The 21,889-nt window shown below is 40.6% G+C and overlaps 1 protein-coding gene and 1 long non-coding RNA gene across 3 annotated transcripts in view; one reads left to right on the forward strand and one right to left on the reverse strand.

Annotated features, from left to right (window-relative positions):
* Positions 1-4,615, forward strand: part of spata20 (spermatogenesis associated 20) — a 45,380-nt gene extending 40,765 nt beyond the window's left edge. For both annotated transcript variants that reach the window (XM_042396838.1, XM_042396841.1), the window contains exon 16: positions 3,511-4,615. In XM_042396838.1, the coding sequence (XP_042252772.1) occupies positions 3,511-3,705 (195 nt within the window). In that variant the 3' untranslated portion in view covers positions 3,706-4,615. The remainder of the gene's footprint in view (positions 1-3,510) is intronic.
* A 5,816-nt stretch (positions 4,616-10,431) lies between these two features.
* LOC121886662 lies at positions 10,432-21,488 on the reverse strand. The gene is made up of 3 exons (XR_006092806.1): positions 21,328-21,488; positions 11,183-11,663; positions 10,432-10,800 (listed from the first exon to the last, which is right to left on the reverse strand). It is a non-coding gene; the product is annotated as an uncharacterized LOC121886662 (long non-coding RNA).
* Between the last annotated feature and the right edge of the window lie 401 nt (positions 21,489-21,889).

The following is a 21,889-nucleotide window of genomic DNA, read 5'->3' on the forward strand; positions in this document are numbered from 1 at the left end:
AGAGGGAGAGTGGGAGGGAGCTGTCAGTGGAGGGACATTTAACGGGTGGGAGTTATGTATGTGTGTGTGTGTGTGTGTGTGTGTGTGTGTGTGTGTTGATGTGTGTTAGTTTCAGGGTTGCCCAGTGTATGAAGGGATTAACCCTGTGGGAGTTTGACTGAGCTCTCATGTGTAGCCAACTGTGCTGTCTGCTACAGCTTCACACACACACACACTCATCCTGTCCAGTCCCCAAGGGTGTGTGGAGATAGTGTTGTTGTGACACAGACAGACTACAGGGTGACCTTTAAGCTGAGGGCGTGTGGCTGGATGTGGTCTGGACCCAGGGAGGGACCGCATGAAACTGACAAACAAAAAGAAGAGTCAAGACAGAGAGGAAAAGGTTCGGCTTGGCAGGGAAATCCTCCTCCTGTCTCCATAGCAACGGTCACACCATTATGACCACATTCCATCACACTCCTTACCAGTCTTCCCCTGTGTGTGTGTGTGTGTGTGTGTGTGTGTGTGTGTGTTTGAGAACGTGTATGTGTGTGTGTGCATACATGTGCCAAGTGTCTACAGTGTGAATTCATAGTTTCCTATGTTCCAGGTTATTTATGCTCAGAGCTGTATCTAACAGGTGTACCAGCATCACTGTAGAGAATAAGATAATATAGAAGAGAAGCACTTCATCATCTTCTAAGGGGGACTTTTATTTACCAAGCAGCACACATAGTAATAGAAAGAGAAATACCTCTCTGCTACTGGGAGAGACTTGGACAGCAGGAGACAGGTGGTGTAACCCGTTGATGGTTTCTTGGCGTTAGAAGTGCAGATGGCTACCGGCACAAATGAGCGTCTAAATGGCTGACTGAAGCACTTGGGGCGCATTGAGACTGACGTTGAATGAGAACTTGAGGCTCATTGAAACAGGATGGAGAGGATGCAAACAGTTCTGCATTATGTGTCTGATTGAATGCTGGCCTGCAGGCCTTCAGGGGACAGAGGAGGAGTGTCTGCTGTAATGGCAAATGTTGTCTAATGGCCAAGGCAAGATTGAGGGTGAAGGCGGTCAAATGCAGAATTAGGGGTACCTGAGATGCCCCAGTACCTATTAGCCATTTACGGCTTGGTATGAATTGGTTGGGGGCAGTCATACAGGTTAGGGGGACCAGCCTGTAAATTAGGGCTGTATAATATAACAGTCTTTATCTAAGTGGCAACCACCAGGACTGAAAAATCAACCCAACGCAAAGTGCCAAAAACTGCAGTTCCTCAAATGGCCACTTGAGGCTGGCTCAAAAAGTGAGTCAATCTCCATAGATCCCCATGTCAAAATGCCCAACTTTACAGCAGAAATACACATGTTTACAGCCTGGTATGAAAAATGGTTTTAGTCCATAGTTAATTTTGGGGGGGTGAATTTTTATATTTTATTAAGGCTCAAAGTTATGCATAATTAAGGGCATGGTCGCTTTGAGTGACAGGTGGGTGCAGTCACAGGCAAGTCGCTACCACAGCGAGTATAGGTGTAGCCATAGCTGTTGCTATTTCAGTGTGTTTTTCAGTTCATGAAAGTTAATTGTAAAATTTTGGTTGCCTAAAAAAGTATTGTTTAGCGTTTGGTTGTACTAAAAGACCCTCTAAGGAGTCAGATGTTCAGTTTTTTTCCGGTAAGTACATTTTGTTTAAATGGTTTTAAGCCATTAAAACAAAATGGTTTATTTAGATGTAAAGGCCCATAGTCTGCTCTATAAATGTTGAATGTGTTCTGTAATGAGAACACATTCAAGCACACATATTTGAGGCCAGGATGATCCACCATACATGATGGTTGGCTCTGAAGCTTCTGTAGTCTTCTTGTAAACTAGTAAATTTGTAAGGGTAAGTGACATGGAATATAAAAAAGATAATGACTGCATTATTACAATTTCATTCATCAAGCATTCATTCTGCCCGCAGCAGACATTCCCAGGCTCTGTAGGTATCGTTGCACTATTCCCACACATACACCTGTGCTAGGAAAGAGATTAAAAAAGTGACAACATCGCAGGTGTAGTTTATTTGAATGTTTTGTTACTAATAAGAACATAAGTCATCAAATGCAAAAATTTAATAATGTTCTTAATGTTAATTAGCACATAATGTTTAAATACTGTAATAACTGGTAAACATACATGACTATGAGTTACACCCCCTGCTTGGCCATTTGGCAGTTACTATTGTGAAGAAAACATTGTTGGTTCTTTCCTACAACATTTGAGTTTTACTGGTGTAACAGGAACAGCTTAATGGCATTTACATTACTTGCATTTATTTACATGCCAGAAACCTAGCTTTTCATAAATAAACATTAATTATCAATCCTCTAAACATGCCGTCCTTTATACCCAGTACCAGTACAAAAACTACTTTATAAACAGAGTCACTAGCAGTGGGTTGTCCGTGACACACACAGCCACAACCAGCAACACTGTATGAATTTAGCCAGCGTACCCACATACAAAAAGAAATGTCAAAGTGACATGAAGTTAATAAATAACCATTCAGACATTTTATTAAGATACACTAGCTAGCATCAATATAACGTAGTGAATGGTGTTAAAAGTGTGTTTAAAGGTTTCAGTCCACCATAGATCTGCATGCCCATTATCTTTGGCAGAGAATAGATCACCTGAGATGAGGTGTATCACCAGACCTCTCTCTCATCTCCTTCCTTTATCACTTCTGTCTGCACTGGTTATTTTTGTTGTCATTTCTCGTTCAATTGTGAACCAGGGGTGGTACCAGGCCAGGAGGAAATGACACGTGTTTGACAGGAAGCTGCCATAGCAACAGACAGGGCAGCCCTCTTTAACTTCGCTCTGCTGCCTGTCCAAGACCACCAGCACACACGCACATGCATACAAATCACCACAAACAGATGTAAAGACAGGCTATCTCTCTCCGTCCTCTTGCTTTCGTCACCCGTAGAGATATACATACACTTGTCAATAGTTTCATACAGTACATATAAATTATTTGTTAGATTTTTTTGGTGTGTGACGGGACAACACTGGTGTTCGACCTCCTCATGCTGCAGGCAGGACACGTGAACCACATATCCATCCATCTGTTCTCTTTCCTCTATTGTGAGCATGAGACCATGGAAGGCACTGACCCCACGATTGAATGTGTTATTTTTAGGAGGGATTTTTTTGGTTCTGGAGAATGTGTATGCATGTATGAGAGATTATATGGCTATGATTATGAGAAAATTATCATTGCTGTGGTACCCTCCTGAAATGAAGTTCCTAAAACCAAATCCAAACGTGTGCAAAACAGTCGAGACATGCAATAGCAATGGGAGAGAAAACAAAAAAAAGTGGTAAAAAGCAAAATAAGAAATGTTTATATGGTTTCAGGTGTAAATGTTGCATTCATGAGCCATGCCAAATCACATAGTGTGTCTTTATTTTCAACATATTAAACCAACCTCCTCTTTCTTGCATCCTCCCCACCCCACCCCCCTACCCCCTCCTCCTTGGGCAGGTCTTGATGCTTTTAGAGGGCGATGCAGAGAGTTTCCTCTGCCAGCGTCTGCCTGCTCTCTCCTCCATGTCACAGCAGGGCGGTGCGGCCACAGCCTACGTCTGCCAGGACTTTACCTGCTCTCTGCCCGTCAACGACCCTCAGGAACTACGCAGGCTACTCCTGGACGGGCACACGCAGACACAGACAGAATGACCAACCCAGTATTGACTGACACGGATATTTAACAGAAAGGTCGTAATCTTCGAAGACCTCCGGTCTGCAGCCCCTTAGCCTAGCTGATTTTTTTCCTCTCTTTGGCTTGTGAAGTCTGGCTTTACATTTAAAAAATGCCATTGCTTAAAAAGTCTATATGCTACTTTAATAGGAGTAGTTGCCATGAGGTTACCTAAGAGGTCCTCTGTTAGTCGTTCACGACTCTAATTTCAGAGCAGAGGTAGACTTTTATTACCTCATATACCAACACAAGTTTTACCTTAGCAGGCTTTTAGAGGCAGTTGATCTGTTGAGCTATGTTTAAATTCAGGTGTACAAATGTTCTTGTCAGGAAATTCTCACAGCAGCAGTGCCAGCCTACTGAAAATATGTAGCACTTGTATGTCTAAAATGTCCTGGCTTGACTGTTATCCAAGAAGTAAACCACAGACTCTTAACTAGACCATAACCTAAGACCACTTGGATGAATTGGACCGACACTGTTTTGCAGATGAACCCATCTGTCCTGTCGTCTTCTCCCTAGCCCTGTGTTCCAGCTCCCACATTCATGTCACATGGATCTGACAGTGAAGGCCTGCATGCCTGTGTGTGTGTTTGTGTGTGTGAAGGGCTGGTGTGCAGGTTCGTATGTACCACTGTACATAAATTTTAAAAGTTTATCGTGTGTGCGTTCGACTTCATTTGCTGTGGCGTCACAGTGAGCAAGTTAACGAGCTTCCGTTTACCATCTGCTCTCACCCTCGTTTATCTGTCTGTTAACTCAAATTCACCACAACGTGAGATGAACCTTCTCCGCTGCTGCAAGATTTGTCTCGTGGGTTTTAGACAACACAACGAAAATACACATGTATACACGCAACCCTGAATAATAAAGATACTTCTCTTGTAAGCAGTGTCTCTTTCATTTTTGGAAATGGATGCTTGTTTTGTGAAGTTGTTTACTGTTGTCCTGAAACTCATAAAAAGCTTTATAAATGAGTTTCCTTTCTTAGCTTCGAGACAGAATACAAGAGTAACTGACACGATATATTGGATATTTTTGTGATGTGTTCTTTCTCTCTGTGTTCATGTCAGTCCAAGATGGGAAAACTTGAAAAAGAGTGAATGTGTCCCAGCAGTCTGCCTTTGTCTTTCTTTTGTACTATAAATACTCATCATACAGAGAGAAAACCACTGTTGTGTATTCTTTTCCCGTCTCTTCCCCTGATAGGTTGGATGAAGGTAATGTAAACTGTGTCAGTGTGTTGTAGCGAGAAGGGACACATGGGAGTGTGTGTGTGTATGTGTGTGTGTGTGAGTGTGAGGATGAGACAGATGGCCTGCTGATGTTGAGGAGAAGGAGTTGGTCTTGGAGGGTCCTGCTCTGGGCTCTGGAAGCGAAGGAGAAGAAAAGACAGGGAGGAGAAACGTGATGTTTCCATCATATGACAGCGGCAGCCTCATATCCCTAACCTCGCCCGAGAGGTGAAATGAATCTCCATCTTTATCCATCAACATATTGTAAGAACACCTAGACCATCTGCACTTGTTTACTTATGCTTTCCCTCCTCCTCTTTGCTCTCTCTCTCTACTTTTGTGTGCCAATACCCCCCTCCTCCTCCTCTCATCTTCCTTGCCTTAAGAACGAGGGAAGTCATTTTGGCAGACGGCTGCCTCTTTGGAAGAACAAGAAATTGCCAAGAGAGGGGGAAAAAAAAGAAAACAGGACAAAGGGGAATATGAGGCACAGAGACAGACAGAGATAGAGAGAGAGAAGGAGAAGGATCACTGCTCCGTTTTCTGTCATGTCCCAACCCCACTTTTCTTAACCTGTCAAATTGGGAACAGTCATGCTTTTTTGTCATTTCGGGGCTCCTTTTCGTGTATTTCCACCAAATGCCTCCACACTCTTATCTCTCCTTCCCTCCCTCAGTGTCTCACCCTATCATCTTCTACCAGGTTGGGACCCATCTATCTTTGGTTACAGACACACTCGCATCTCTCCCTCTTGATACTTCTGCAGGGCTGTAGCTCTGCCTCCAAGCATGTTAGACTTACCGTCTTCTTATTTTTTTTTCAATCGTTTCTCCTCACACACATACAGTACATACAGTGCACACCATTTGTTATCCCCCTCCCTTCTTGAATTCAATCACTCCTCTCATTATTTCTCTGCACTAATTGTTTTGATGAGCTGCACAAGATACATTTTAATTAGCGCTGAGATTAGTGGACGACCCCAGCTAACCTGTTGCCCCGCTAATTATGGAGCTGTAATCTATGTGCCACAGATCTGGAAAGATATTCATAATAAATTTTTTTACCATTTTTATAGAAACATTCAAACAGCAAACAGAGTTGCAAAATGCTTGAACAAAGGGCATAAGAGGCAGTGATACAGTTGTGCAGTAAAAGGCAAAACCAGATAAATGAGATAGAATTAATAATAAAATAGTATAATATAGTCTAGGATATATAAAGTTATACACGTTTTTTTGCTGACTTAAGTCTGCACCGTTGCACCTACTGAATGGGCTGAGTAGGTCAGAAATATGTCTTCGAGCCAATAAATATTACGCCTTATAAGTGCTCAATAGAATTTTAAACTGTTTTCTGGAAGCAATGGGAAGCCAGTGGAAGGATGCTAAAATTGGGTTAATGCGCTCTCTTCTCATAGTTTGTGTTAAAAGCTTTGCAGCTGAATTTTGGAACAGCTGAAGACAATTTAGTGCTTTTTTACTAGCTGCTGAATGTAGAGAGTTACAAATCTTCCGGTCAGCAGCAGACAGAAATGGTTTGATTTTAGATAGCCCTCTCAACTGATTACAAGACAAGTTTACGGCCATGATAGCAGCTCTGTGATGCTGGAAATGCTAACATAAGTATACTAACTTCAATCATATCATAATCATAACACTAATACCATGACAGTGCTAACATGTTTAGCATGTACAATGTTTACCATATTCACCATCTTATTTTAGGGGTTTAGCATGCTGACATTTACTAATTAGCACTAAACACAAAGAACAGCTGAGGCTGATAGGAATGTCATGAGTTTTGCAGGAATTTGTGTACTAAATGTCATGGCAAGCATTAACTTGCTGGTAGTGCTACAGGAAAGGTCTGAATATCACTTAAGTCATTTCAGTGCATTGTCTGAGAACCCTGAATATCTGTTCCAAATTTCACAGCCATCCATTTAATAGCTGATGAGATACTTAAGTCTGGAGTGAATGTGGTAGACTGACCTTGCCATCCATAGAGCCATGCCACTACCAGGGCTAAAAGCAAGACTGAATAACCCCTTGTACTTTATTGTCAAAGTACAGATTTTAATCAATAATACTCTCAATTTTCTGGCAAAGGACTTAGTTTTGGTTGGCATGAAGCCACTTTTTTCATTAATTTTGACAGTCAGGCTTGTTGGGGAAAACATAAGTCCCTCAGTCTTGTCCTTGTTAAGCTGAACAAAGTTACAAAACATCCAACATATAATATCCTTAAACCAGTCCTTTATGGCAACCAAACTACAAGAATCAGTATGGTTGACAGGAAGATATAATTGATAATCATTTGCATAAAAATGAAACCGTATATAATGTCTACTAATTATGTGACCAAGAGGAAGCATGTAAAAAGAGAAAAGAATAGGTCCCAGAATCAATCCTTGAGGTACACCGAGAGTCAGTTTTGTAGATGAGGAAGTGAAGCCACCGAATTAGGAGCAGTGGTGGCCTGAAGCAGTGGTTTTCAAAGTGGGGGCTGCAACTCCCAGGGGGGCTTCAGCAAATTGGAGGGAAAATGTTAAAAAAAAAAAAAAAAAAAAAAATTAAATTATTATTGTTATGTGTATTATTATAAAATAGAATTCATAATAACATATTGAAATCTTATTTGCCATGCCCATCTTTCTAATTGCCTGCCAGTCAAAACATCATTCATTACATAAACTGTCAGTGTTAACCTGACTGTCAGTACATAAACTGTCAGTGTTAACCTGGTATCTGATGGACTTGACTGGCCTCGTTGTGTGGGGGTGTGTTTGGACAGGGCAGCAGCCATGACTGGGAAAAACAGTGGAGTGACCGCTCTTATAAAGCAAAAGACAAGACAAAGTGCATGCTTTTATCAAGGAGATTACGCTACGGTCAAACAAACTCCAGGAGAAAGTTACAAAAATGTTCCCACTGCTTCACCAGGAGCTGCTGTCGTCTGATGAATTGGGCACCATCTCTCCACTTATCCAGTCCCACCTGGAACACCTCCAGGGATATTTCAGAGACTATTTCCCTGACCTTGAAAACACCCATCCAAACTGGATTAGGCACCCCTTTGCACCTGGTGTAGGTTCTAGTCTGGATTTAAAGTGATTGAGATGACAGACTGAGGGGATTTAAAAATTAAATTTGAGGCTCTTTCTCTCTTTAACTAGTGTGTAGGAAAGGACTGTTCCATGTGCATGGCACTGACAGACATAAAGCTCAGGCTTGACAAACCCCACCCCTCCTACTAGTATGCTCTCTCTCTCACTGTCTCTGTCTCTCTCTCTCTCTGTCTCTTCTCTCCGTCTCTCTCACGCTTACTCACTGACACAAACACACAGAGGCTAAAGGTTAGAGAAGAGTTTGTGACTGGAAGGTTGCTGGTTCATCTTACTTAATTTTGGAAAGTGAAAAAGCAGTGCTTGTCCTTCCCTCATTACCACCTCTGAGGTGCCCTTGAGTTGGGCCCTTAACTCCAACTGCTCCAGTGGAGCTTCTCAGTGGACCAGCAGGTCAGACTGTGGTTGTAATGGGCAGCTTACAGGTGTGTATGTGTGCAACTGTGTAAATGTAATCAGGCTGCAAAAGAGAGGCTGCCTCTCAGTAAAAAGTTTCTCAGTGAAACTTCCCTGAATAAAGAAAGGTTAAAAAAAATGACAAAAAATGCCTGCTAGAGAGATAGGATCTGAACCAATCAAGAGCCAAGGAACCTACTCCAACATGATTAATGAGCTGATTCAATAAGACGATATAATCAACAGTGTTGAATGCAGCCACAAGGTTAAGCAGGACAAGACAAAGCAAAGTCAGAGCAAAGGACAGCACTGGCTGCTTAGTGGAGGCTGTTTGACACATGTAGCAAAGCTGTCTCTGTGCTATGCTAGCTTTGCCTGGGTTCAGACCTTTGAATCCACCAACTCCACCGAGTCCAGTTGACTGATTCTGTTGGTCTGGCATCATGACATGAAACAGTGGTTTCTCGGTTGAAAAAGCGATCGATCCAATGAGCGCCGCAGGGGGAGTAACAATTAGTCAATCAGCTCCACGGGCAGGACTAATGCTGTTGTCAAGCATGGTCAAGCTGTGCGCTGGAACCAAGGAGGAGTAAAACTAGGCAGCGCTGATCAAATATGAATCAAGATTCTGTTACTGCATCGCCTATTTCTCGCCTCAAATGTTTCAGAAACATATTTTAGTGTACTGTTTAGCTGTAATATGAGAATGTTTGTGACCCAGCTTCCATGTCAAAAACAGAGGAACCAAAACCAAACACCGCTGAACTCGAAGTACGTCACCCACCACGTCACCACCAGCCACAGCATTTAGTGGTGATCGAATCGAATCCACTTCCTCCACAGAAATCAGTTACAGTTGGAGGCAATGACAGACTGAAGATGGAAACGGAGTATAACCAGTTGACAATCCTGTCTGATATCAGGCAAATGCTACTTCTAAAACCAGAATTGACTATTGGGTAGCAAGGTCATTTACACATGTATGGTGTGTGTGTCTCATTATTAGTGTCTATTTTAAATGGCATCAGGTTTCTGAGTGTGTCTGTGTGGCAATTTTCAATTTCAATGTTTTTGAGCAAATTTGTTAGTTAAACTCATAGTGCTATAATCTCATAACGATGTGATCTCATACTTTATGAATGGGACTAGGTTTGGTTGGTGCAAGACTTTGTGTTTATTGCTTTATGTGCGTGTTTAATGATTTTGTTCTGCTTTGGAAGGGAACATTCTTGAGTCGTGCCACAGTGTCTGGATGTGTGTGTAACAGTCCGGATGGAAGCAAGTGTCTGAAAATTAAGGCTATCTAAGTTTGTGTGCTATTGTGCCTGCTATCAGATATGGCTGCTGTGTCTCAGTCTGTCTGGGTGATAATGAGGCCACAGGGGGCTGAGAACAGCGACACACTAACTTGGAGAGAAGAGGAACTTTCAGCGTCTTGAAAAAGAGGCAGTGGGGGTAGACATGGATACTCTTATTCTACTCTTCTATCAGCGAGCTCCAAAGCCAGATACAGCTTGAAATTTTCTCTCAGCCCTCATTTTGTCTTTACAGAACATTTCCCAACACTCTATACTCAAGTTTATTAAAAAAAACATTTACATATGAAGTGTCTCTTGTCTGTGTGTTATGTGGAAACTTTTGATTCACAAAATGTGTCTCCTTTTGGATGTGAAAACAGTTAATATTTCTAAAGATATGTAATCACCCTAGTGAGTGTTTTCTTTTACTTGTGTGTGTGTGTGTATGTGTGTGTGTGACTCAGAACAGGTATTCCACCGGCAGTGCCAGTCTGATAAGCCTAAGAAGGTCCAAGAGGAAAATCAATACCTCTGCTCATCAACCCAAGCTGGTACCTTGGTGATTACATGCAGACTACACACACACACACATGCACACACGCACACACAAAATGAGTTATAGGAATGATAGGAATGGAAAGGTCTTGATGTAACCAGGGTTATAATTGGACAATGGTGATATGCAAAAAAGGCATCATCATCATCACTTCTTTCCATTACAAGCAACTTCTTTATGCAAGGATCAAATTAAAACAATATTAGGTTGATCCGACATACAAGTGGTGTCAGGAAGGAAAATGAGCATCGGGCACGGCCGTTTGTTGTTTTTAAATCCCGTACAGTATGTCATAGTAGAAGGCAGCTGATTCTGCTTCACAAGGCCACGATTTCAAGACTAGCATGTATATTTTTTTCCCTTCTTTTGCCTAGTTTGACAACATCTACAATGTGTACTGTCATACTTACAATATCATGGTTGTTCCTGACTTCCCTGATCCCGTAAGTTGATCTTTAGCACTGCATTACTTACCGTGAGCCACAATATGGGGGAGAGACAGAGGGGGAATGATAAAACTCATTAGCCAGAATTGTGTGAATATGTTGCAGTCACAGTATTTGGTATGCATCATAACTACCAGACCACCAGAGACACCTTTAAGCCACTGGTGTACAAAGCTATAGCCCTCAACACTTTGAGCCAATCATCAGAAAACAGGTCCTGATTTAGCTTATTATTGGAGTGGAACTAGCTTGTCATGTCTTTAATTAGTAAAGTTTTGAAGGGTTGATAGAATGTTGCTTATCAGTCAGATAGGTTTAGTGTTTGTGCTTGAGCTTCATTATTTTTCACCTTTATTAAAAACCCTGCAGCCATTCTTGAAATGGAAGCTAGACGCACCCCTTTTTTTTTCTCCCAAATGTTTATCTGAATGCCCGCGGTGACTCTGGGAATGATCGATCAGAGGCTGTTGTTGTGGGAGGTGGTGATGGAGGTGGAGAAAGATCTGTCTATCCTCATTCATCATCACTTCCTCTGGAGTCAGCAGGAGGGATAGACGGATGGAAACAGGCGCAGTATCGTGACAAACAGCTATAAATCCACATATTTCCACCACACAACATCATACATGGCACTAAAACAATGTGTATTAGCCAATGAGTTGACATATTTTGCAAATGCGTGATTAAGTCTCTCACCCTATTTCTCACTTTTCCTCACCTCTCTTTTTCTCCTCCATCTTGCTCTCTCTGTATGACATTTTAACCCGCTATCTACATGACAGAAGTTGGAGGGCAGCGGTGTTGGATCATGGCTCAGGCAGCGTGTCAAAAGCAGTCATGAGCAGCGGAGTGCATCCAGCCAGACGCTGTCGGGCCAACTGACGTCCAGGGTAGGTGGGGGTAAGGTAGAGAGGTAATAGAGTTATCGTCACAGACTTGATGCAAAACACTGAATAGGTGTGTGAAATTACAACAGACAGTGTACATATATCTAATTATTTTTTGTTACTTGAAGTTATTGTTATCTAGGAACTTAAATTTTATTTAAAAGTGGTGAAGCAAGGCAAAGCACAACAGGTGATCTAACAGACAGACATGATGTGACAATACAGACAAGCATTACATTAAAAAGACAGATGTTACAAGCATTCATGTAGCTGATTTAACATAAAATAACAGTTGATAACATCTGTGATATATATATGTATGTACTTGTGTGTGTTTTTCAGCCCTTCAGCCAATACTGAATATAACTCAGCAGCTAACTATGACCCTCTAACGTTTCATTTAGCACCACCAGCAGGTTCACATTTACAATATCTTGACAACAATTCAAGAGCCAGCTTTTCATCTAGTGCCATCATCAAGTCAAAATTTCAAATTGTCCAGTACTTAAGTTTATGACCAAAACACCACGGCATTCCCATCAGCCTCAGCTGTACATTAGTGCTAATAAGCAAATGTTAGCAAACACGCTAAACTAAGATGGCAGGGTTGCCAACTCTGGATACCTTGCTGGAGTGAGATTTGCCAGATGCCATGGGCTTAATCACACATACACGCACACACACACACACACGCACTTAATCAAGTGCACATATTTGGACTCAATTGACCATCAGGGTTTGAAACAGTATGCAGTTTTGCATGTGGTGGGAGCAGGAGCTTACATCTAAGATTGAAGGATATAGTCTGACTACACCACAATAGTAGACAAACACTAATCTAAGAAAGGGCACACAGGTTCGTTCACTAATGAAAGTCAAAGATGTGTTTCCAATATTATAACTACAATGTTTATTTGAATGATCACAAGTTAAAAGGCAATAACAAGGGTTTACACACACACACACACTCACTCACTCACTCACTCACACAGCCAAATCTACTTATGACCACACTCACTCACACTCACACACACACACACACACACACACACACACACACACACACACACTTACTCAGCCAAATATATACATCAGTGTTCACTATTTTTTTCACGGGCACTGCACTGGCAGGATGGACAGCCGTACTAATGAAGAAGTAAATCTGCCACGACATACAATATGTAATGCAGCCAATACAATCTGAAAATCTGAAAATCTAAGAGCAGGCTTACCTTAAAGCTAGCGTAAGTAATGTATTTTAGAAGCATTCTTTATTATATTTGCACTCTGCCTGTACACTTATTGCACATGACCGGACCAGAAAGTTTGGAGGCCAGGCGAGCAGTGGGATACCAACGGATAGGAAGTGAGACTGCATGAATTGTGGAGGAGAGAAAAAAAAGACGGGACTATCAACAGAAAGCAGAATGAAAAGCAACATGCAATCATTGAACTATTGCCTGGAGTGCAGGGGGAAACTGAACAGCGCATAATGTTATCAACAACGCCAGAGCAAGAGACTTTCAATAGAAGTGAACTCGGCTCCCAGAAGTGAAAAGCAGTGATAGATTTTTATGCATCACTGCGGCTTCAGGTCGGATACTGAACCATGTCTGGTGCTGCTTGTGCTCTGGGACTTGGTTTGGGGCTGCGGGTCCAGCTCTCTGACAGTCTGGTGACTGAGGATGTTTTGGAGGTGCACATGAAAACACACAATATCACTTGAATTCAAGCAGGGAGATGGGACACTCATAGGCGGTTCTGTTTACTGTTTACTAAAGGTTGTTGTGCCTTGAGAGGAAGTTGTGTGTGTGTGTGTGTGTGTGTGTGTGTGTGTGTGTGTGTGTGTGTGTGTGTGTGTGTGTGTGTGTGTGAGTGCAGTAACTGTTGTGTTGTGTGTGCGTTAAGCGTGTGCATATGCCCATGCTCGTGTGATGGGAGGGGCTTAGGGCCGAAAGCAGAGAGGGGAGAGCTGCAGGAGGAAGGCTTTATTTTCCAATTCTGGTGGGTTTTTTTGTTTGTTTGTTTTTTTGCATTTTCCAGAACACTGCCCACCTGAGCTTTAATACAGGGATAAGCAGAGACATACATTTCCTTGCCTTTCTTGACATTATTTTTCTAGTTACTGAGGTCAACAGCTTAAGAAAACATCATGTTAACAGAGTTGTTGTGTAGTGTTAGTACCTGTATTAAAAGCTCTGCAAGTCCTTTTATAGAATGTTTCAATCCTGTTCTTTGACTTTTGTTAGTGAGATGCCCTTTCATGGCACTTGGGCTGTCTCTATGTGTTTCTCTTTCCTCCAGTTCTTTACTTTCTCCTTGTCTTTCTTTCAACATCATTACATCCTGCAATTCTTCCTCACTTCTGTCTCCTCTCTCCTGATGTCTTCATCCACTCTGAAAATATAAAAAGTTTTCCTTTTAAAAGTCTGAGTGAGCATGAAGCACAACTTTAACTTGCATGGTAAAGCAGCAACACCAGATAAACTGGATATTTAAAACATTAATGTCCATTTAAAAAACCTTCGCTCCACTTTTTGCTGAAGAGTTTTTGTTAGCTACTTACTTTGTGGTCCTTTGTCTGGCATTATTATTTGATGCTTCACATGTCAGTGTCATATTTGATCCTCTGAACTTTGCTCCAGTCTGCCTGCTAGCTTCAGCATGGAGGGTTGTTTTAAACACCCGCATAGTGGTGGATTGTTGATCGCTCCTTGTTAAAGGTAACAGCTGTTTCTGTGTCTCATATGAGGATACAATGTTCAAACGGGAAACAAAACGAGCGCTCCTAGAAGCAGCAACAGAAGCTGCAGTAGGAAGAAGGTCTGAGACACGAGCAGCTGCAAAGAGATGTCTGCGTAAACGCTGTTTCAGAATTCGAGAGGTGGCTAAACAGTGTTTATGTGTGTTTAGTCTCAACTACAGCCCTGTGTATAACTGTAAAAAAATTTGCTTGGTTTAACCATTACTCTGACTGTTCATCTCTGTTGCTGTCTCAGTGTTTTGCTGTGAGAATTGTTTGGGCAGCTTGAGAGTGTGAGACTGAAGGTGAAAACGTGTGTCACACGCCAGAAGCTTAAGTGTTAGCAACCCTGAATGTTGAACACGGTAAACATTATACCGGCTAAACATGTTAGCATGGACATTGTGAGTCTGTTAGCATGCTAACATTAGCATTTAGCTTGGAGCACCGCTGTGCCTCATTTTGTGCAGTTCAGAACTGTTTCTGTGGCTGTTGTAATATACTGTGTGTGTGTGTATATATATATTTTTTCTTTTTTTTCATAATGCCATTGTTAAAATTTGTTTTACTTTCTGTCCATTCTCATTTGTTGCGCATTTCAGTGTGTTACAGTCTTTCTTTCTTTCAAAAATCATACACAGTCTGACTGAAATAAATCTTTTTTCTATCTCACCGTGTTTTTTGCACCCTCACTATTCATTTCCCAGCACAGGTTTGGTTTTTTTTTGTTTTTTTGTTTTTTGCACAAGTAAAAAATTATGGAAGATATAAATAGAATACACAAAACATAATAAATAATGTTAAAATAAAGGTATATGTTAGTGTACAAGCATCTGTAATTCAGCATACACATACCTCACTTTTTTTAACAGGTGAAAAATTCTCCATCTTAAAATGTCTGTGGAATAACTGTGTGTCAGGAGTGTGTGTGCGTATGCCTTATCTTCTTCATGAGAAGATATTGAATCGGACAGCTCGTGATAGCTGGTTAATAGCAGTTCAGTTCACTTCCCCTCGCTCAGCGCTGTGTGCAGGTGACACCAGGGAGAGAAGTAATAATATGTATGTGAGAAGACAGAGAGGAAGATGAGATGGAGTGAGGAGAATGGGGCAAAGGAAGGAAGAAAGAGTCAACAGGTCAGTTATTCAGAGTAAGACAGGCAGAGGCGAAAATATGAGGTGGATTGCCAGAGAAAACACTATATGGATTTTTATTACTGTACCTTAGATTATTAGGGTTTTAGTGCTGTGTAGAATACAAACTGTCTTCCTTTGGAGGTGGGAGCTCCTGTAACTTGTTTTATTGCTCAGGTTCAGTCACTTTGTGTGAATGTTATCACTGCCCCTCTGTTGTTGTGTTGCCTTTTTCCAGTTGCTACACTGCACCATAAAGCTGTCCAGTGGACATAAACCACTGCGTCAATACAGATATTATTAAAGGCCCCATGAAATGGAAGTTAGAGCATCTTTAGCTTCCGTACTGTGACGTATTTCACATTGAGATGGAATAATTGAGCGGTGTACAGTTACAAAAGGGATTTAATTCAAATCCTTCGCATTTGATTGGACCTCTAAAAGTGGGTGGGGCTTAGATTTAAGTGTCGTATGGAGCTATGGAGGGAGAGATGAATGAATTAGACCTCAGCCACATTGTTTTGGAAACGAAAACAAAGTTTTTGCCCACTGATATCCAAAAATACATCTCCTCCTGTCTCTTTCCATTAGCTACTACGACCCACAGAGAAGTCCAGTTTTATATGACCACTGTGGCTAGCTACTCGCCCAAAGTCACATTTGTTTGGATGAATTCTTGTAAATGCCAGAGTGCAGGATGAGTCATCTAACATTTGAAACTGTTTTACAGGAAGAGAAAAGACAGGGATTTTGAAAAATACTCTGATCCTTTTTTTGACATATATTTGGCACATAGTGAAATAAATTAACAATTAACACAGGGACATAGAATTAAAACTAGGAAAATGTATTTTTCATTTCATGGGGCCTTTTAACAATGTGAGCAGAGATTTCTTCTCCCTTGTGAGAGCAAGAAAAACCATTTGACAGCCACTGCACCAGTCTATACATTAACATAAAGCCTGATGTTTCTCAGACACCTTGAGCCTGTATGGTAGGCCATTTTGGCCAGAAAAAGAAAATAGAAACAGATGAAATGTTAGGATACTCATGTTGAACTAGTGTTGCCAAGAGATAGATGAGAAGATAGATACCACTCTAAAACTTGTCCACAAAATATGAAGCTACATCAAACAGCGGTTCAGCTTAGCCTAGCTTACCTTACCTTAGCTTAGCGTAAAGACTGGAAACGGAGAAATAGCTTGCCTGGTTCTGTCCAAAAATTTAAAAACAATAATAAATCCATCTCTAAAACTCACCAATCAACATATTATATATAGATGTGAGAGTGGCATCACTCTTCTCATCTAATTCTTGGCACAAAAATAAATAAACATATTTGCCAAAATGTTGAGATAGCAAGTCAAAATTTTGATTCATTCACTATATGTTAAAAAAAACTTACTGAAAGTCAAAAATTACAGACCAAGTGACTTAGCATGATTATTTTTTATTTTAATTACAAATGTTTTATCCTTTTTTTTATCCTGTTTTTTCTTGGCAGAAATGGGCTTCCATAGACTTACCATTGGTTTTTCATGAAGTGTGTTACAGACAGTCTTATATATAGCAACTGGGGGTCAGATAGCACTATATCTGTAAAGCATTGGGTTTCTGTAAGGTAATTAGAGCTCTATTGATTTAAGTTTTCTTCCATTGAAAGCCTATGTTAATGTTTATAATAGTAATAATAATGTAACTTGCCTGCACTTTACTGCAAGTCACTTTTAACAGGAGTGAGCTAGATGTGTGTTATGAAATTTTAAAACCGACATCATCAAGAGAGGAAATTGATCTCACATTTCCTAATTTGCCGTGAAAGAGAAGTGCATTAATCTTTTGTGTTTTATTATTACTGGATGAAAAACAAATTCCTAGAAGGGCTTGACTGGAATGGCAATTACAGTACTCCAGCTGTAGGTGTGACTCAGCCAGGGTTTAACTCTGTAAAACTGTATCCACTTCTAGCTGCTTATGACTTGAGAGACAAGAAAAAAGTGGGTGATGAAGCAACATGAGAGATCAGCATTTTATCAGCACAACAGAGGGTCATAAGCATTGTAGCTGTGTATCACCATATCTGAATGTGTAAAAATATTTTGTATGAAATACATTCAAATGTGTGAATGTGTAAAAACATTTTGATCAAATGAATTCAAATTCTTGAATGAGTAAAAAATATCTGAAAGAATAGATTTAATTTTTTAAATCTGTAAGGAGATTTGTAGCTGTGCATGATATTTTGTGAACAAATGAAAAAGATTTGTACAAATAATTTCCAATGTGTGAGTGCATAAAGAAGAATTGCACAAAGGTTTGCAGTTACACATCTATCTGCGGGTGGAAAAAGTTCACACAGAACTCAATTGTATGTGTGAATCCCAAGTTACAGCTATGAATCAAATCTACAAGTACAAATTAAACTTATGATTACACCTTTTGTCCCAGATTAACATATGATAACTTTACAGGCAATGAACACATCACCTGTATGACACTGAGAAAAAGATTGTTACATGAATTTGCTTTTTAGGCTGATGGACAAAACCTTTAGCACTTTATACCTACTGCGATGGGATACTTTAAATTTGCCTATAGCTGTATGTATTTGAGACATGAAATTTTCAGTGAACAGATCACTAAAGCTTTTCCTGTGTTATATTCAGAGTGAGCTACAAGGAGCCAACATGTGTTTGTCTGCTGTCCACTAGTAGAATATGTCCAGCTGAACAGATTCCTTGATCTACATTAGTGAGTGACACCATTATCTTTAATAGCAGGTATTAATATTGTTCTGAAGCAGAAGACATAAAACAAAAAGCTACAGTTACCCTGTGTAGTCAGTTAGATTGATGGATCACTGCTAAAAAAAAAAAAAAACTTCTGGTGACAAGAAATTCTCAGATTTTTTGTAAGACATAAAAAGGCACAAGAGATATCACTGTTGATCATATATCAGATCAGAATATTGTGACCTAGAGGTGAACTAAACGATTAGAGATTAAGAAGTGACTTCTTCTGTTTTCTATGGCGGTAGAGACACATTTCCACCACAACAAAGGATCTGTGTCCTGTCATAACTTTGAACTCTGCAGTATCCCACAATATACAAATACCAACTAGGTCACAGCAAGAGAAAATTGACTTTCAGACATCAAGTATTTTGGTCAACAGGCTGGTATAAATAATGTCTCTTATAAAGTCTTAAAATGTCTTCAGAGTGACCAGCTTACTGTACCACGTCACTGACCAGAAGTGATGTTGTACAATGTTGTCGGTTAGCTGCCAAAAATATTTCCAGCCTGCTATGATGATCATAGCTGATCTGACATCTGCCATCTTGATGGATATTACTATACAGACAATGTCACTCCAAGGGTCTGTTCTTACACATTCACACATTTGATTGCGTTCATACAAAATGTTTTCACACATTCAGATATGGCGCAGATACACAGCTACAATACATATGACCCTATTTTGTTTCCATACTCCTCCACTTCCCATAGATTTATCATGTGTTGCCAGGGCCCGGTTTGTGTGGCGGGTGGGGAGGTAACTAGAGCGATGGAGGCTGAGGGGGAACAGGGCGACTAGTTCATCATGTTAGCCTAGTTAGATGAAAGCGGAGAGAAAGGGATGCTCATTAAATCCTTCCTTCCCCTCTGCCAAACTCCACATTTCCCCGTTTTCCTCCCCAGTTCCTTCCTCTTCCCTCTTACTCAGTGTCACAGTTTTGCGTCATGCTTGGAAATCTCATACCCTCCGCTTGAGAAAAAAAAGACAGAAGTTGCACAACAAGACCAGGTAACTACATGCTTCCTGCTTCTAATTTCATCAGCTAAATTGGAATCAATGTCACTACTGGTGAAAGGTAAAACCGGATCATTTATGCCTGATGTGATTATTGGTTTCCCAATAAATCACATTCAGTTGCCCTTAAAGGCGAGGAGACATGAATCACATGAGTATAGGATCAATTTGGGTAAATATAGTCTGCTTTTTTTTTTTGCATGGTGTGTGACAGTTTTCTTTACCAGCTGAAATAAATGGAAAACAATAGATAAATCTCATTCATTCAGTGTGTAGCTTTACACGCATCCACAGATTGCACCCATATGCACAAACTCAAGACTCCCCGCCTGTCTTCATGTCCGAGCCCTTGACATTTCCTCGACATTTGATGACATTTGTGGACACATGTAAACCGCAGGATTTGAGAGTTTATCAAAAATGGAAGGAGAATAGTGATGGCCAAATGTCAACAGGCTCCAGCCATCTGTTGTTATGGCTCAGGCACTGAGGTGAAATCCACTGTGGGAAAGTGTGATGGTCATCACTTCTGCTGCATCATGGCTAAGAGTCAGGGTGCTGCTGTAGGGATCTGTCTATGGCTTCATAGACACAATAAACTGGATATGGAGCGTGAGGGAAATTAGTTGTTAATGACTGCAGACCAGTTGGAAAAGTACAATTAAAGGATAATTACAGTTTATTACAAGTTGGGGCGCATTTGGCCATTATTTCTATCAGTTAAGATAACAGTGTACTCACCAAAGTAATTGTAAAGTAACTACTTTAAGTACAGGTAATGAAGCTTTGGCAAAAGTTCAATAAGGAAGACCTTTTCTGTTTCTTCCTCTATGGGGGAATTTCTGTGGCTTCCTTTCTGTGGCCAATCCTATGATGCTGTTCCTTAAATATGATTACAATTCTCTCATTCTGTTTTTCTCCCATTCTGTTTTTCAGAATGTTTTTACTGTTACACAACCCAGCATCTCCCTATCACCACCATGAGAGTTAGCATCAACCACCTGCTGGTTTTACTCAACCAGCACCAGCGTCTGCTGTGTGGGGGGTCCTGTCCTGTCTCCTATCTTCATACGTGCCTGAATGAAGATGCTTCTAATTTCTAAATTCTTTGGTTAGTAGCCTCAGAAAATATTGTTATAAACTTATTCACCAAATAAATTCAGCTCTACCTGGAAGTTTGTTTGTTCATGTTCACCTCTTTCATTCTTTTTAAGAAGAATTTAAGAATTAACTATTAAAACAGATATACATTAGATATAAATGATGGCCAGAACTTTGAAAAAGACCCAAGTTAATAAACAGGAATCATCATTAGTTTGCCTATTCACACCACAAAGCAGCACAGCATAATTCATTTTTGTTTCAGGAAGAATCTACACAAAAGGAAAATCTATATTGGCATTGCTTCTCTTTAAGCAGAGCAGGTTTAAATCTGCCACTATTTTTGGACTTTCTGTTCCCTCAGAAGTCAGCACTGTAGTGATGGTTTGAAATTGGTGAAAGGCATGAATTTATGTGTCAGGGTCCACCTAAATTGAACTCTACATGAAAGCACAGCATGAATTTACCTCTAATCAACTCTTGACAGTGATTCCATTGAAATGACCCAATGCGAAAATTTGCTGTTGGAAATGCCGATGAGTCAAAGGAGTCTGAGTCAAAGACTGAGTCAAAGGAACAGTCAAAATAATGTTCAGATACTGAAATATAACAACTATTCCATGTTGTTACGTCTCCCAAATTATCCAGGGGATGAAAAGAGTAACATTAAATTAACCCAGGGACAAAGAAGTAAGGAGAACGGAAGTATATGAACAACTTAAATGAAGGTTTACAAAAGACCTCAAACTACTTTCTTTACAAGAAGAAAGTTGAACTATGAAACAACAAGTTAACAATTAAATTAACCTAAGGCTAAACACAACACTAATAAACACACTCCCTATAAAATGGAGCCAAACTTACCAACCCCAGAGTTTAGCTGAGAACCAACACACAGCCTGAAAGCTGCCAACTGGCCCACTGGCACCGTCTGTCTGTTCCTCCTGTTCTTTATCCTCCAGGCCCTGATGAACAAGTGCACACAGGTGTGCTCACACGCAATCACTACAGCGGTACGAAGGGAGCAGGGCAGTAGACACAGGTGAGAACAGGAAGAAACACACACCACACTACAGCTGTAACACGTGTACACACACACATGGCCTGGCATCATTTTCAACTTTTGATTGCTGGAGTAATTTTAATTGTAGCGAGCTTAATGTACCGTAGCTTTGCATGCGAGCACCATACAAGATCCCTTATCAGCAGCAAATCACCTCAAAGCCACATTCCTTTCAAAAGTTCCTCCTACACTGTCAGTGAAATTGCAACCAGATATAGGCCCTTCTGATGGAAACGATATTAAGAGATTTCGTATGACAGATGCTGAGAGAGACGATTATTGTTAGCATATGGTACTCTATGATTCATTCCCACTGTGACTGAGTGAAAGACCAATATAGATACTCAGCTTTGCCAAATTCCT

The sequence above is a fragment of the Thunnus maccoyii genome, chromosome 20, assembly GCF_910596095.1.
Source record: "Thunnus maccoyii chromosome 20, fThuMac1.1, whole genome shotgun sequence".
NCBI classification, from domain to species: Eukaryota; Metazoa; Chordata; class Actinopteri; order Scombriformes; family Scombridae; genus Thunnus; species Thunnus maccoyii.